We start from the raw sequence: 16,326 nt of genomic DNA, 5'->3' as shown, positions 1-16,326 counted from the left end.
TTTCCGATATATTTAAACAGTTTGCGACGGCGGCCTACATCATCCGTCGATAACGTAGACACCTGACGCGCAGCGCACGTGCATTTTCTATTTGAGACTATCTCGGCGCACGTCAGCGCGTACGCGAAATATAAATATTTCGCGTACGCTACATATATTTGACTTGTGGGGACAGAGTGATTATTGCTCTAGCACAATGATAGTTGTGCGAACACTTTTATACATACACCGTGTTTTAAAAATCACTAAATTGTATAATATATACAGATATACAGTGAAACATAAAAAGATGTATACGTGTCATGCACCTTGGTAGAGAAGCTGCATGTTTTAAGTAGATTCAAAAGTGCTGAATGCTGATTTAGAATTTTTTGGTCTTCGAAGTTGTATTCCATAATCCTAATCGAACTAATATCACACAATTGCTTAAGTGAAGATATATAAACATAAGTCACGGCGTATGTGTAAAAGTGTCCGCACAACTACCATTGTGCTAAAGCAATAATCACTCTCTGTCCACACAAGTCAAAATAATAAAACCTAACCTCTACTTCTTTTCGCTTATACAGTACGTACAGATCTTGTGTGCTACTAAGTATACGCTCTTTTTGTAGCGCACGCAAAGTCCTTCAGGTAGACCTAATATATAATATAAGATTCAATCGCATCCGCGAAAAAAATATTTCGCGTAGGTACGCGCTGACGTGCGCCGAGACAGTCTCCTTCCCCACCCCACGCGAGAAAAGCATGAGCATCGCGCACGCAGTAATAATCCTTCCCCTTCCTCCACGTATCCCCCATTCCCCCAGCATCAACATGGCCACACAACAAATGCCACCAGGGCTTCGCCATAGCTATACTATATCACATGAAGTGCATCAGTTGTTTTTAACCGTGTGCGTGCGCGACGAATAGCTTAGCAGCTGGACAGATGTTCGTCTAGAGGCCGTCTTCAGCTTCCCGAGTATTCCACGATGTTGAACCAGGCGGTGGTCGAGGCTCTCTACTCCGCGACTTACATCGAGAACTACCTCGACTGCGTGGAGAATTTACCCAATGATCTACAGAGGCATTTGTCGCGGCTCAGGGAGCTCGACGCCACTTGTCAAAGTAAGTTGGATTTTTGCCTTCTTCTCCACGGTTTTCCGACTCCGGAGCTTTATTTTAAAGCCAGCCGATGCACTGGGCATCGAGTCACTGCACTTACGTGATTCCGAATTGAAATGTTCTGTCATGAAATGAAGTGGAAACTGCTGTAGGAGGAGTGCGTTTTTCAACTGTTTTCCTACCTTTTTTCGTTTTTTAAACGGAATGCAGGATTCGTTTTGCACTCGACAATTTTCTACTTTGAAGCTTATTCACTTATCATTCATGAGAAATCGTAGATTGTTTGCAATATGTTGAATGCCTGTCATTTAGACTTGTCTGTGAAGGTTATTTTCTTAGTACTGATTTTTAAATAAAAATTACTTTTCAACAAACGAGACTTTGCTAATCTAGAACAGCCTATGAAACAACAAATTGAAGCTATTCATTAATTTTGTTATCCTTAGCATATCTTCGTGAGGTAGATCAGAATCAAGAGGTGCTTGCCAAAGGCGATACCAATGGGTCGGCAAAGTCTCGAGCCTTGTTACGGATACAGCAGGCACTCATTGCTGCTCAAGAAATTGGTGATGAGAAGCTGCAAATCGTTCAAATTGTACAGGATTTAATAGAAAACAAAACAAGACAGCTGGATATGGACTTTAGAAATTTAGGTATGCATAGGAGTCATTTATTCTATTTTTTGTTCACAATTTCTAAAATAAGTAGAATTTCATTCTCATTGCCATGCTGGTTTGTTACAGATTTTGGAAAGGAGCAAGAGACTAGTGAACCAGCCAGGGACACCAATTCAAATGTTAATAACAATTCTGGCAATAATGCTAATAATAGTGAGAGGCCAACAAAACGAGCTAGGCGAACAAGGACAGAAACGTTAGTGGAATCTGCCCAAGCAATGGACATGATTGTGATGTCAGAGAACAGATCATCCAACATTCAAAGCTCATCAAACGGAAATCAAAAAAGAGCAAATGCAGCAAACACTGGGAAGAAGAAGAAAAGAAAGTCACGACAAGGTAATCAACAGAATCAGCATCGCGAAGACACGCCTCCGCCTCCTGAAGATGATCTAGCGATAGATCCTGATGAGCCTACATACTGCCTCTGTGATCAAATTTCTTACGGAGAAATGATTTTGTGTGACAATGACTTGTGCCCAATTGAGTGGTTCCACTTTTCGTGTGTGTCTCTGAGTACAAAACCAAAGGGTAGGTGGTTCTGCCCCAAATGTCGAGGAGATCGACCAAATATCATGAAACCAAAAGCACAGTTTCTCAAGGAGCTTGCTCTTTATAATAAAGAAAAGGAGGAAAAATCGTAGCAGTAATTAGAAAAAAGAAATTTTTAATGTATATTTGCTCCAACATTTAAGCGTAAATAGTATATTACGATACATGTGACTTAAACGACCCATTATTACACGGCGTGTAATAATGGGTTGATTTAAGTCACAAGTATCGTATACTATTTTATAGCATCTGCCTACCCTAAGTCCGTTATGTCACAACTATCCGTGACATAAACAGTCCTGTACTGCACCGTGCAGTTAGCTTACGAGCGTAGCGAGGACGATAAAGCACGGTGCAATAAAGGACTGTTTAGGTCACGGATAGGCGTGACTTATACGCTTACTTAGGTTACGCAGTGCTATAAATTATACTTATAAGTTTGTGAGATTTTTAAAATTAAAGTTTGGAAAACAAACTTCAATGGAATGTCGACTGATAAATATATTTGATTTTTGTTTTAATGGTAGGTTTAATAGAACATGTATTTGACTGTGTAAAGAAACTTTCATTGTAATCTAGTATTTAAACAAATAAGGAATTACATATTCTTAATAATCATACATTCAAACTTTTTCCACACATACGCGCGCTAGCGATATTTGCATCGTTTTGATCTGCAAGCATCTGCCATCACAAAATCTAAGACAAATCACAAAGATGCGTGGACGTTAATTATGTTCACACTTGTCCAGTGATGATCACATGAGAAATGTAGTACGAATCAGCGTCGATCGGAGCATTCAACGTTGAATAGTACCTGAAAAACGAAAATGAAGATTTAAAACGACAATGTAATAAAGTTAATTTTTTAAGATGTCGGATTATGTAAATTAAGTCTAATAGATCAAATTGAATGTATTATCTTTTGCTCTTTGTAAAATGAATGTTGTTTTATAAAAAAAGATTTATTCGAAACGTTTGTTATTCCTTTTCAACATACTTATATCTAATGTCAGCGGGGGTCTTCCGTGGAGCCACTTTCTTGGAAATTTAACCAGGATTGTTCGACGACGGTCGCCACCCTCTTTTCGTATTCACGCTTATTTTCTTGATATAATTGTGCAGCTAAAGAATTAGCCGGAGAATTCGGATTTGGCTCGTCGAGAAGAGACTGAAACATACCCGAAAAATCGAAGACGATGTACAATTTATTTAAATAACTTTGAGTTCACAACAACGTTTAATTGGTCAAAGGGTGACAAAACGAAAAACATTGGATAAAAATTGAAATTATGCATTTTATTATATGTTCGTGTATATATACTTTTTATATGTATAAGTGAATGAAATTTTCCTGTACTATACAAGTACTATAATAATAATAACAATCATTGTAATCATAATAGCAATAGCAATTATAATAATTAAATGACAATAATTCCAACCAAAAGTACAGTTCTGCGCTCCTTTTTACAGTAACACAATAGGGAAGGGTTTGCCCCTGAACTCTTTCAGAGTACAGAAGCAAAAAAGCTACTTAGTATTAACACTTCCATTTATTTCATTCATATCTCCTAATACTTCAATAGTCATCATAGATATATGTACTAGATTAGTTTTTTTATTTTCGTAAAGCTCCTTTTTACGCCTCGCTTCCTCTCTTTCGCAGTATTCAAATAAATAAATACACAATTTTATATTAATTTATTATACAACATTGTAAAAATTCGGTCTAATGTGGTTGCACATGTGTATGTGTCTTAGAGTAGCCCATATTTCACAACATTCAAAATTTTTTGCCTTACTCTTTATTTTTGCACCAGTGTAGCAAAAGTGTGCTCAAACCACTGTTAGCTCTAAGGGTTTGGGAATATTTGAGTGAAACACCGGCGTAAGCTGCATTTTTACATCAACTGCAATACAATTTTCAAAGATGGTATGTGTATAAATGTTTTAAAAAATCAACGATTTCATGTGACGATGTAGTTGATGAATTTAAAATTATTGGCGCTGATATTATTTAAATTTATTCAACAACGAAATTTCACCAACAAGAAAACTCAATTACAAGTGTCAACTCTTTTTCTTCATTCTCTCTTTTGAATTTTATGCACGTATTTTTTCACACACTCATACCAATCTGGCACATACAAAAAAGAGTATTAAATTAAAAAAAAGGTCAACAAAATCAAATAATTTTTCATGATTTATAAACAGGGACTACCCTAATGAGTGTAGTGTTAATGTAGGTTTGGTGTGTAAAAGAGAGAGGGAGAGAGAGTACAGTGTTTATGATCGAATCAGAGACTTGGGGAGTTGACATGCTTATAAAACTAAAGCACAAAGGCGTTAGCTCCAATTCACGGGGTGGCACGTTAGCTCTCCTCTCATCCTCGACACGCCTCGTAGCGACTGCTGCTGTTCGCCGTAGCTGTAGTCGGCTGCCGTTAAGGGTACGGTATACTGACAAAACTAAAAATCAAAGTTCATCATGTTTTTTTTTTTCTCATCTTAAGACTTTAAATGATAAAAATGTTGCTGACTAGATTCACCAATGTTCAATGCTTTACGCATAAACACGGGTTCGATTTTTAAACCATTGGTGAGTGGAATAAATAAGTCTTAAAGACTATATAATATAATAGTTGAACGTCAATCATTTAGCTTTGTTATGAAGAAGATAGTAGATGAGTAAACAAAATCGTGAGTTGAAAAATTCGATTAAACGTTTACGTTAATTCAATCAATCATAAACACACCTCATTAGAAAAATAGTGGTTATCTTTATTTGATAATTTCATACAGTTTTTGGATAACAAATAAAAATTGCACATGTACATGATGTAAACAAAGCTAACAATAAATTTGATCCTCTGAACTAGTTTTGTGAATTTTTTTATGAAAAATGCCAGTATAGCGTACCCTTAAGTTGCTGCTGCGACAGCGGCGAGCTCTTGCCTCCAACTAATCCACGAAACTCTGCTCCACACAAGCCTTCACTCGTTTCTCGTACTCGCGCCGGTTCTCTTTGTACAGTTGTGCCGCCATCGAATTAGCGGGTGAATTTGGGTTTGGGTCACTTAACAGCGACTGCAACCATACAAAAGTCGTACCTTTAATTTTACTTTCACAGTTTTATGCAATCTCTACAAAATGAGTTTTTTTAAGAGGAATTATTGTATCAAAAAATCACTCAAAAGGTTCAGTCAATCTATGTTTTTAATACTTTCACATTTATCTATAGAACACACTAATATTGACAGTTAAAGAAGAGTATAATAGATTGTAAACTCAATACAAGATCTCAATGCAGTTAATAGATTAAAAAATAAAATTCCTTTATCATTTGAACTATTAAACCCTTACATGCGAAACTTTGGAATGAATCAGTATAATGCATTTATTCAAAAGTTAGTTTTTCAATATTATTGGTATTATTGATTTTCACTACTACACAACAAGAAGTTGTACTATATATCATGCAAATGCCTCTCAGTGCATGATAAAAATACATGACCCAGAGGTAATTTTGCAAGACGTTTGATCAATACATAAACTTTGATTTGACTTAAAATTTTACTTTTACAGGATGAAAAAGTCTTGACACTACAATTTCTGAACGATTTTTTGCACAGTTCCCCTGAATTTCTATTGCACATAGAAAGCTTGGTTAATAATGACCTTATCTTTAAGGTTAATGTTATTAGACTTAGCGATTGACTTTGAAACATGAATCTAACGCGTGAGGTCCCGACTTTGATGAATTGCAACCACTGTTAAGTTATTAACAAAAACGTGCGAATTCTTTTTGCAAATTATGATGATGCTCTACATACTGAATAATCATGTTTTGGCCAAACTCACCTGTATGGATGTCAGGATTGCAGAGACATCGTACGTGGGACTCCAACGATTTTGCAGAATGTCCAGACATATTCCACCATCTGCATAGACATTTGGGTGAAACATTTTACTGACAAATCTCACCGTTGGTGGTTTGTTAGGGTATTCCTCTGTGAATTCTATTGTGAGTTTGAAAGTTCCATCCTCAAAGGGAGTGTCATGTGGTCTGAAAAAGGGTTATTGATTTTTCAATCTCACTTAAGTGAACACTGACTGCATGCATATACCGAATGGCATTTAAAAAATTCAAAAACTCCAAAATTTATCCAAATGAACACAATGCAAGTTCAGCCACCCAAGAAGTCAAATTTGCGATTGAAGCACGAAATCTTTACATAACACCTGACTTATAACTATCTCACGCAATTGCTCAAGAAATACCAAAGATACGATTCATATGGCGACAGACGGTTACTAATCAGAGTTTCGTAAGCTACGCTTCAAGCCGAGACTATCTTTATCAGTCTCCTTTGACATTTGTCCTTAGAGATACAAGCTCTCTCTTCGTGTCCTCTCAATTTAATGTGCAGCAGTGGTAGTAGCTCCGGCATTGGCCTTGCACGCTTACCCAAATATAACAGCATTCCATATCATAATATTGTTGTCGGTCGGCGCCCCCGAGACTCCAGTGGGTGGGTCTTCCTGTAACCTGGGAACATGTCAAAGAAACAGAGACATCCATCAAGATCAAGACATTTGTACCCCTGGTCGCGCGAGAGCGCGCGTGCGATGCCCAAGCATGTGAAAAATCTTCCACCTCTCTCCCCCTTGCTAATAATAAAACGAACGTCATCGTCGAGCGTCTCGTCACCCCGTCCCTCTCTCTCTCTCTCTCTCTCTCTCTCTCTCTCGCTCTCTCCGTCTCGTAGACGACGTAGAATCAGCGTCGTCGCAAGGGCGTTACGAGTATGTACGAGTATGCGAGCGAGCTCGAGAGAGACAGAAGAGTAAGCGAAGCAGCGCTCGAGGAAGGTTAAAGAGCGAGAGAGCAACATCGCACATATGACGAAGAGAGAAGCGAGAAGGGGGTTATGAGCATTAGCAGCAGGTCGTAGCTAATATATACCTCTTGAAGTCCCTCATAAGCCGCCTTCTCGCAGGGGTCGACATTCCTCGGACTCGCTGCTGGCTGGTGAGCCTCTGTCTCACACGACGACGTCCCGGGCGATGAACACAGATGAAGCAGAGGAAAAGGAAGGCAGAGCGGTTGGTGCGCGCGCCGAGCAGAGCTCTCTTTCTCTCGCGCACTATGGAGTATGGACGACGACGACGACGACGACGACTCCTTCCGTCTTTGTGCTACGAGCCGCTATATCCGTAGCGTAGCGTGTACCGTTCCCGGAGCTGCAACAGTTCACTCGCGCACCACCTTCGATTCGACACTTCTTCAGCAGCAGCAGCAGAGGATGAGTCAGTCGCGCGCGGATACACGGCACCGCGGAGCAGCACTATACTGACGGCGAGGAGGACGGCTCTCGCTCCGTCTTTCTCCCTCTTTCTGTATGCGTACGCAGTCCAACTACAAAAGGCACTACCTACTAGTGCTATACTAGTATACTTATACTGCGCTGTATCACTGTATGTGCAGAGGAACGATTTTTCCCGCAGCGCAGTTTTCGTGCGCGTTGGCTCTGCTGCTTTGTGCTACGGTCCCTCGTTGGCGTTGCTCCTCCGCGGTATACTGCCTGCTTTTCGAGTATAATTATTGTAGGGAGCCTTTTGTCACACACGCATATACACACTTATACAAGCGAGAGAGCCGCGCACTCGGAGTTTTAGCGAAGGCCGCCCGCCTCTGTCTGTCTGCGTCTGTATTACAAATTTACAATATGCGAGTGTAGCGACGGGTGTATGGCATATATATCTCTCTCGCTCAGGCTCGTACGTGTATAGGTATACCGTTACTACTTATACCTATACTGCCTATACAATATACTGGCTACACGCAGTTGCCCTCTCTCTTTCCTTCTGGGCGACTGTGGCTCCTTTGCGCCACTCGCCAAGTCCGCACTCGCGCGCAGCTCGCGGAACGGAAGGCTACTACTGTCCCTGTCTGTGTGTATACAATATACAATATATAGATATATACATGTATTGTACGCCGTGAGCAGGTCTTTTTTTGAGGTCCCCGAACGAGCGCGGATTTCGGAAAGTCAAGGTGCGCGCTGCTGAACGACGAGCTCCGCGAAGCGAAGGCCTGATGCTCTTTGTGTTTTCGCGCAGCTGTGTTGGTCGCCGCGGTACAAGTGTATTTTTATTTCGGACGTGGAATTTTCTCGACTCTATATAGCTATACGCTAGATCGAATGCCGAATGAGCTGACGACCGCTGATGGTTTCTCTCTGATGATGATTATTTTGGAGAGCGACGCTGTTGTGTATGAGAGATAGGCTCGCGCGAGCCTTGAGAAACTTCAGTGATCGTCATCAGATTCGGTTTCTAATAGAGGACAGATGCTCGGGTAGGGGGGGAATCAAGCGTTTGAACGTTCGGAAGAGATAGGAGAGATTAGCGCATGCGTCACTCTATATTAAGTATTATAGTGTATACCTTTAATTTACCATACTTGCGTATACTTCGAGAGGAACTATTGTTTTTATTGGGGCGTTCCTCGAATTGAAGTGCGACCTAAATATTGACGAAACCGCATCAGGTGCGCCAATCGTAGCGTTTGAATTAATATATAGCAGGCGGTTGCGGGGATGGACGGGAATACGTTGGAGTGGCTTAAATTAAGCCGCTTAATTTGAGGAATTGCGGGGCATCTTGAATTTCATGAATCGAACACCGTCGGTCTAATTACTTATGCAAAAATGGTAATCGTTTCCGTGTTTGACTCTTGCTCTGATCTCTCTCACCTCAGCGTGCGATTCATGCTGCTTCAATCGGGTAATTATTCATGGATACACAGCCAGACTTTTCTATTCGCGAAATGTTCGATTTTTTTTTTAAATTATCATCATTTTTAAAATACTTAACTTGAAGAGAAACGCAATCAAAACGAAGATTTGCATAGATGATCCAAACTTGTTGACAATTCGACATTCGGCTGATATGCGTTTCAATGACTGTTGACAAGATCGAAAAAGGAATAATATTTACAGTAAAGAATTTTGTTTATGGATCGCCGAGAGTATATACGATAAAAGTTAAATTAGTTCTGATATTTAACGTATACCCGATAAGAAAATCGATTATTTTAAGGAAAAGATTCGCGTAGAATTTATTTTGCATTTTACGCGGACAGCTGCGGTGTCGATTATTATAATTATTTCATTATATATCCCTTGCAGAAAATTTTGAAAGCGATCACACATCGTATGTTCTTTATTGATTATTGTGAGTCACGACGTAGACCAGTACAGACGTGTGTGCCATAATTTAGACATAAATAATCGAAATGCTATAGCGGCAATTTTGCACCTTGTAAATTAATTTTAAGAATTTGGTTGAAAAAACATCGAAATCTTGACTGAACTGAACTGAAATTTATAATAATTCATGTTCGTCGATAATTAAGTAGGTGCACTGGACAATTATATGATAGTCAAGTAGTTCATTCTTATCTTGACCCAAATAGATTTCAGCATCATGTAGAGAATATAGGTATATATTATTCAGCAGTTTCAGCAATAGTGGCACCATACGATATCTAGACTCGGCACTGCATGCGCATATATTGTGATGAGGGAAATGGAAAAGTCTCTATGCGCCACCTATTTTTACCCGCCTTCAACGCTGCAAGTTTAAGCGGTGCAGACGAAAGAGCTCGCGATTGAGTACACGCGGCTTGGAGCCGATATGTGATTAAGCTTCAAATTTATATTTCAATTTATTCGATATTATTCGAAAAAGTGGCATAATCGAAGCCGACGCATACAAGTACTTATAGGTAAATAGAGAAGAAAAATAAACTTCTTGCGATTCCTCCTAACCTCTCTCCTCTTAGAACGAAACGCACGTGGCTTTCTGCTATACACTGCAGTGCATCGCAGCCTGTCAAAACAATAGGTATAGTATACCCTATATACCTACAAGGCTTATTCTTCTCTTTCCAGAGCTTCCATACGTCAATTCTAGAAAATTTAGGCCATGAAACTGGAGTAAATATCGGCCGGCTGCACAACTCGACGACATAATCTCCTCCAGCCTCCTCAAGTACCCGCACATCCAGAGCGATTTATATTACACCTCGAGCAGTTCTCTTCGCAGCCTTTAATCAGCATATGCAGCCATTATAATAAGTGTACATATACGCGCGCGCGCACAGAGCCCGAAAAATCGATAGGCCAGCCCTCGCGACCGCAAAAAGGCGCACGCGTTAGCGGCGATATATTTGCAGCTGCTCCGCTTTTCTCACTGCTCCGGACGATGCGCATGTCCGATATAGGTACACTGCTCGCGGGTCACATCAGCTGCAATAAGATTATACCGCGGACAGCTGCATAATTTTCCTCTCTTCTGATTTTCCGTTCTCGCAGCGTCGCGAGATATTCGTCGAGAAGGGCTGCGCTTTTGGGAGAAGAGGATCTGATCTGTCTGTGACTGGAAAGCTTTAAGCTTTAAGCTTTGAGGAGTACGAATACTCAAGGTGTATAAATGGCTCAGGATGTCAGGACAAAGGTGTATCTGGGATACGAGGATGAATATGTCACGGAGAAGCACCGTAGCCTTCTTAACTTTACAACGAATAAGATTGGCGGCAAGCCGGTAAGTTCTTATTGATTTTGCTTGCTCTGTCTCACAAACGCTAGATGCAGGTGTACGTATTCTGCTGAGTATGTTCCTGTCATCACATCCGAAGATAATATATCACTTTCAGGACTGGCACAATGATCAAATGACACTAATTGCACCTCAGTGCAGGCTTTGCGGTTTGCATCAACTCTTGGCGCTACAAATTTATGCCCCACTGGAGAATTCCAAATACCACAGGAGTCTGTATATTTTTGCATGCATGAATCCCAATTGTTGGAATCAGAACGAAAGCTGGACATGCCTGCGAGTTCAGTCACAGGAGCAGGCACCAAGCACAGACTCATTGTCAAGTTCCTGCGCGACAGTACAAACCAGTGCAACCAGCTGGCTAGCTGATGCAGATGATTGGGGGGACAATTGGAATGACAATGTCTCAGAGAGGAATGGAAACAACTTGATGCTGAACGATCCTAACAAGTTTAGTCTGTCAGCACAGAATACCAACTACGAGGAAGAGCTCAAGGCTGACTTTTCTGAACTGCAAGTAGATGATCCAAATGCAAACAGGTGAATAAAGAATTTACTAATATTCTTTGATCCGTTTTGAAATCGAAACCATGTTGTAAGTCCTCGAAATTCGAAATTGCAGTCCTACAAGCGTGGAGTCGCCAGTTGGCGTAGGCGCAGTTGGCCGACTAGACTCACCTCACGCTTCGGCCGAAATCGAAGGCGAGGAGAGCGAGGTGGTTTGCATTGACACTCCAACGCAGCCTCGTTGCGATCTGATCAGCCTACTGCAGGAAGTGACACCACTCCCAGTGCAGCATACCGAATCGAAAGCAGGCAAAAGCTTACTGAACTTTACCGAAATCTTTATTTCGGTGGACGAGGAGTCTCAGGGCGGGGCCGAAGTACCTCAGCACGTTCGTGATTTATTCCTTGAGTACCAGCGATCTAATGGAGCGGACGTGACGGCTGGACAGGAGGGAGAGACTTCGGATGACAGCAAAGCTGGTTACGATGGAGGCGGCATGGAAAAATACGAGAAAGGTATACCCAAGCACGGTGACGAGATGTTCCATAATTTTGTCAGTCGGATACAAAAGAATCCTGGTCAGATTTTGAGGTACAGTTGGCTTGATTTAATTTATATATGAAAAATATCTTTTATTTTTAATTGAATTATTCGACTCTAGGTACGCAAGGGATAACGCCGCACCTTTATTGCTGTACCCAATGGGCGGGTGCATCGGCAGGTGCAGGCACTGCGGCGACGAGATGACTTTCGAGCTTCAGATCCTACCGACTCTGATACCAAAACTAAAACTCAATACTCGCAGCGACCGTCACTTTCAACTGGAGTACGGCACTATCCTCGTGTTCACTTGCATCAGGAGTTGTTGGTCGGCCACGGATTCCTACAGAGAGGAGCACGTGATCGTCCAAGCTGAGAGGCTGTAGTCTGTAAAACATAGCGACCTTCTTCGACAAACTTCCAGAGCTCTCCAGGTTGATATTTGGAAACTAGAGACAGCGCGAAATGTTGAAAGCGTGATCTTTTTGTAGATGAAAAAAAAAAAAAATAATTATAATATTAAGCAAGCAGAATGAGTACCGTCCAAGGTTCGACGTACGTACATAGAACATTCGGAGATTTCGGCAGACGACGAATTTTTTGCCGTCGTGTTGTAGAAAAAAAATTATTATTGCTATCAAAAATTTATTGTTTTCTCTCTTTGAAGAGGCTATTTATTATTTTTTTATTTGTATAGTTCATTGACGGCGCGAGGCATTCCAATGCGTTTAATATGTTCTTTTTATTCTGCTAATGCTTTAGCATTCGACTAATGAAAATTTATTTTAACTTTAAAGGAACATTTATAGGATTTTTTTGAGACTGGAATGATAGAGCATGCTTATAACTATAGAAAATTGATAATGTAAGGAACTTTTAAAAAAGTATATTTTATCAAGCTACTGTAATTGGATACTATCCTTCTTAAACTTTAGCATAATGTTCAACTGATTGGTAAAGTAACTTGAAACTCGTTTAAGAATATAAAGAGAGATTATTTTTATTTTTAAAGTATTTTAAAGAATCAAAAGAAAGTACTTAATGAGCTCATAGATACACAGTAACTATGTAATTAATTTCGGAGCAGAAGGCCGAAAAAAGTTTAACGAGTAAGTTTTTTATGAATGGTTTTTCCTCAAACTAGTGATGTATTGCAGTGCATTTCTCGTCGATTTTGACTCTCTACTCGTTGTAACAAGGAGTTATATATGTTAGCGACAGACAAGTGAGATAATTGTATAGCGTCCACGCATTAACAACAGTTGCGTAAATAAACAGTTCTTCGAATAAAATCTCTAGTTCTTATCGTTTTTATTTTATAATAACAACATATTCTAAAGTTAAATATTTACAATCTTACTGTCACGTCAACATGATCGATCCCCAATCGCTTCTGAAAGCAAGGTTTTTAATATACATCCATCACGTCTCCTTTGTTACATTGCTTATCAAAAATGAATCTTTCGAATTGGAGTAAAAAAACGACCTAACGCTATACGCAGTGAAACAAAGCATTCGCGCAATGGATAAATTCCTTTAGGTATAAGTATACCGTTTCATTGTCACGCGCGTCTAGTAATTTCTCTGTAGCGGATGCGCTGCAAAGTAGTGCTTTTTCTCGAAATGTAGATCGGCCAGTTCCCTACAAAGGTAGTCCCCGTTGGAGTATTCGCTGTTCTTTATATCATCGGATAGTCTGTACACCTCCTGCTGCAACCTGTAAGCCATAATCATAGAGAGCTTCACCTCGTCAAACGAGTCTCTGTGACCGATGCAGTACGACCTGGACGCTCTGCCGATTATGGCCACGTACACGTAGATCAACGAGGCGATATCGCTAAGCCTCTGCAGGGCTCCGTGCTCCTTGCCCACTTCGGTACCACTGCGAATCAGTAGATTCTCTGCCGAGTCTTTCAATCTGAAGAGACTCCTGTCGCAGAAGTCAGCGCACTCCCTGAACGATGGGTGCAGGTAGTCTTCTATGTGCAGTTTCAAAGCGCCTTGCTGCGAAAATATCTGCTGGAATACGTAGCTGGGGAACATGAAAGGATTACGACTTTTCTTGATGTCATCCGCCATGTCAAGGCCGTAGTGTTGCAAGCCCAAGAGGGCAGAATAGATTTTCGTGTCAAACAAGGAGGTCTCATAGTTCGACACTGTGAACGCGTCCCTCAGAATCTGCTCAAACGGTTCCACCAAGGTACAGGCTTTAGGTCCGACAAGCCATATGCTCTCCTGTATCCTCTTGAGGCATTCCTGAACGCAGAACTGCTCGACGAGGGCTGTCTCCAACTGGAGGTCCTGGCCGTCGTAGATGTCCATCGCTGCGGTAGTGAGGTAGAGAACGCTCTCTATTGCATAGATAGAGCAGCTAATGTTGGCAAAGACAATCTTGGCCGATTCCGTTTCAAAGAGCATTTTGTCGAAGTGCTTGCGAGGCAGTATATCCTTGGTGAGTTTACGCTGAAAGTTTTTGAGCAGTGCGATCGCCTGAGTGGCGATGAAGTGCCGACCGTTGCGGAACATTTCTAGCAGCTGTTCGGACCCATCGCCTATCTCGCCGATGATGTTGCTCTTAGGGATCTTGACACCTCGCATGACAATTTTACCGGTTTCGAAACCTTTTAGACCAACGGTCTTAATGGAATCTTTCAGGACCGTGAATCCCGGAGTATCCCTGTCGACAATGAAGGAGGAAATGGTCTCGGGACGCTTCTCCAGATGGCCGCTTTGCATCGCGTGCCCTATGACGATGAAGACGTCAGATATACTGGCGTTTGAAACAAATGTTTTCTCTCCATCGAGGTACCAGTACTCGTCGCAGTCGGACAACGAGGCTATGGTTTCGAAATCACAGGCTGAAGGTCCGCTATTGCTTTCCGTGACGGCAACCGTTGCTATTGATTGGCCTGTAGCTATTTTGGGAAGGTACTTCAATTTCTGTTCGACTGTGCCCCACTTGGTGAAGATGTCTATGGCTGGAACTCCTTGTTTTAGGAGAAACAGACCCAAGGCAGGAACGGTGCCAACGGTTTCTAGAACTCTCATGTACTCAGAGTTGAGAAGGTTCATGCCCCTGTAGTCTCCGGGTATCCTAGCACCGAATACACCTAACTCCCTTAACTTTTGAAGAACATGAGAGGGAATGGTTTCTGTTTCTTCAAATTCTTTGGGATTTACTGTTTTCATGTAGCGTTCGATGGGCGCCAGCCATTCTTGAAATTCATTGTACCTGAAAAATACGTTATGCCAATAAAATTTGGAAATTCCTATAAGACTTTATTAGTATAGATCTCAAAATTTTAAGTACGGACTATAGTTACACAACAGCAAATGAATTTGTCAATATGCATACTGTGCGAGCAACTAACTGTACATTCTAAAGCCACTTAACAATTGAAGTATGAATGTGAACATTCTTGAAAAGAATACCAATAGAAGTACTCGATAATGCTCTTCAATCAACAGTCAATAAATTTACCTGTCTACGTGTTGTGGCTCTGGATAAGCCAGCCACTCATAGTCAAACTTTCCCAAGAACAAATTTTTAGCAAAAGGTGGGCGCCCCGGTTTCTTCGGCTGAGGAGTCGGTAAATTAGGTGTAAAATCACGCAAGATTTCCTTCTCCTCACGAGCGTGAGCTGTCGAAAGCAGTCGAGTATGCTGGCAAGCACTTGTCGAACAGGGCAGGTGACGTCTCGCCACCACTCGTAGAATCATCATTTTCCTCTGTTTCAAAGTAAGGTTCAATGAGAAAAAGTCATTTGTTAAAAACAAGAAAAACTAACCTTTTGACCAGTACGGATTGTCAGCAAAAACTGTTTTACAGGCGCATGGATCGATATATAACCTTTCTTTTTCTGCTAGATCGACTAAGTATTTAGGCTACGTTTTCATGCGCATGTGCACGCGTGAGCAGCAATATTTGAAAAACTTTAAAAGATCGAACATTAAGTATGTATAGAATTTCACAAAGTATTTGAAGATTTATTGTTTCAAGTCATTCGAATTTCATGAAATTACGTATAAATTTGTTTATCAATCCTGCACTGTTAAAACGCTTAGGTATTATAATTATGAGCTGAAGGGAAGGGGGTCTCATATAGTCAATTTAAATCCAGATTTCGCGCCACAAAAAAGTAGATGACTAAAAAGAGACTAATTTGCTTATAACAAATAATTAAATAGTAAATTATGCAACAAGGAACTAAAGTCGTTGATTATTCCCGCAGGTGGGTTTAATTTGCAGTGGGTTTAATTCCGCATTTGCGGGAATAAAGTAACTTTTGAAAGAAATTTTCGATTTTATAGTAT

At 40.8% G+C, this 16,326-nt stretch overlaps 4 protein-coding genes across 9 annotated transcripts; 2 read left to right on the top strand and 2 right to left on the bottom strand.

Annotated features, from left to right (window-relative positions):
* The first annotated feature begins 146 nt into the window (after positions 1-146).
* LOC100678355 (inhibitor of growth protein 1) lies at positions 147-3,311 on the top strand. Its single transcript, XM_003425994.5, has 3 exons — positions 147-1,110; positions 1,554-1,760; positions 1,851-3,311. Exons 1-3 carry the CDS (start codon positions 975-977, stop codon positions 2,426-2,428), a joined length of 921 nt encoding a protein of 306 aa, XP_003426042.2. The 5' UTR covers positions 147-974; the 3' UTR covers positions 2,429-3,311.
* LOC100115540 (ubiquitin-conjugating enzyme E2-17 kDa) lies at positions 2,823-9,314 on the bottom strand. Of its 4 annotated transcripts, none has more exons than XR_004227290.2 (6): positions 7,306-9,314; positions 6,808-6,888; positions 6,201-6,405; positions 5,259-5,426; positions 3,337-3,507; positions 2,823-3,153 (listed from the first exon to the last, which is right to left on the bottom strand). XR_004227290.2 is itself a non-coding variant. In XM_008207034.4 (5 exons), the coding sequence occupies exons 1-4, from the start codon at positions 7,347-7,349 to the stop codon at positions 3,349-3,351; spliced, it is 489 nt and encodes a 162-aa protein (XP_008205256.1). In that variant the 5' UTR covers positions 7,350-9,314; the 3' UTR covers positions 2,881-3,153; positions 3,337-3,348. The 4 variants fall into 4 exon arrangements, 2 of the variants coding, with proteins under 2 accessions (XP_008205256.1, XP_032453919.1); XR_004344722.1 differs by having other exon boundaries at positions 2,881-3,153; positions 3,337-4,808; XM_008207034.4 differs by lacking the exon at positions 5,259-5,426 and having other exon boundaries at positions 2,881-3,153.
* Positions 9,315-9,824: 510 nt separating this feature from the next.
* Positions 9,825-13,304, top strand: LOC100119621 (programmed cell death protein 2-like). Of its 3 annotated transcripts, XM_008207032.4 has the most exons (6): positions 9,858-10,131; positions 10,298-10,629; positions 10,721-10,949; positions 11,062-11,504; positions 11,587-12,063; positions 12,134-13,304. In XM_008207032.4, exons 3-6 carry the CDS (start codon positions 10,839-10,841, stop codon positions 12,396-12,398), a joined length of 1,296 nt encoding a protein of 431 aa, XP_008205254.1. In that variant the 5' UTR covers positions 9,858-10,131; positions 10,298-10,629; positions 10,721-10,838; the 3' UTR covers positions 12,399-13,304. The 3 variants fall into 3 exon arrangements, with proteins under 3 accessions (XP_008205252.1, XP_008205254.1, XP_032453918.1); XM_008207030.4 differs by having other exon boundaries at positions 9,825-10,131; positions 10,298-10,949; XM_032598027.1 differs by lacking the exons at positions 9,858-10,131; positions 10,298-10,629 and adding an exon at positions 10,194-10,250.
* LOC100119581 (complex I assembly factor ACAD9, mitochondrial) lies at positions 13,300-15,934 on the bottom strand. The gene is made up of 3 exons (XM_031927829.2): positions 15,801-15,934; positions 15,494-15,741; positions 13,300-15,244 (listed from the first exon to the last, which is right to left on the bottom strand). The coding sequence occupies exons 2-3, from the start codon at positions 15,733-15,735 to the stop codon at positions 13,585-13,587; spliced, it is 1,902 nt and encodes a 633-aa protein (XP_031783689.1). The 5' UTR covers positions 15,736-15,741; positions 15,801-15,934; the 3' UTR covers positions 13,300-13,584.
* Between the last annotated feature and the right edge of the window lie 392 nt (positions 15,935-16,326).

This window comes from Nasonia vitripennis, chromosome 3, assembly GCF_009193385.2.
Source record: "Nasonia vitripennis strain AsymCx chromosome 3, Nvit_psr_1.1, whole genome shotgun sequence".
NCBI classification, from domain to species: Eukaryota; Metazoa; Arthropoda; class Insecta; order Hymenoptera; family Pteromalidae; genus Nasonia; species Nasonia vitripennis.
Note: the sequence above shows the minus strand (reverse complement) of the source record. Positions and strands in the feature narration are given on the sequence as shown.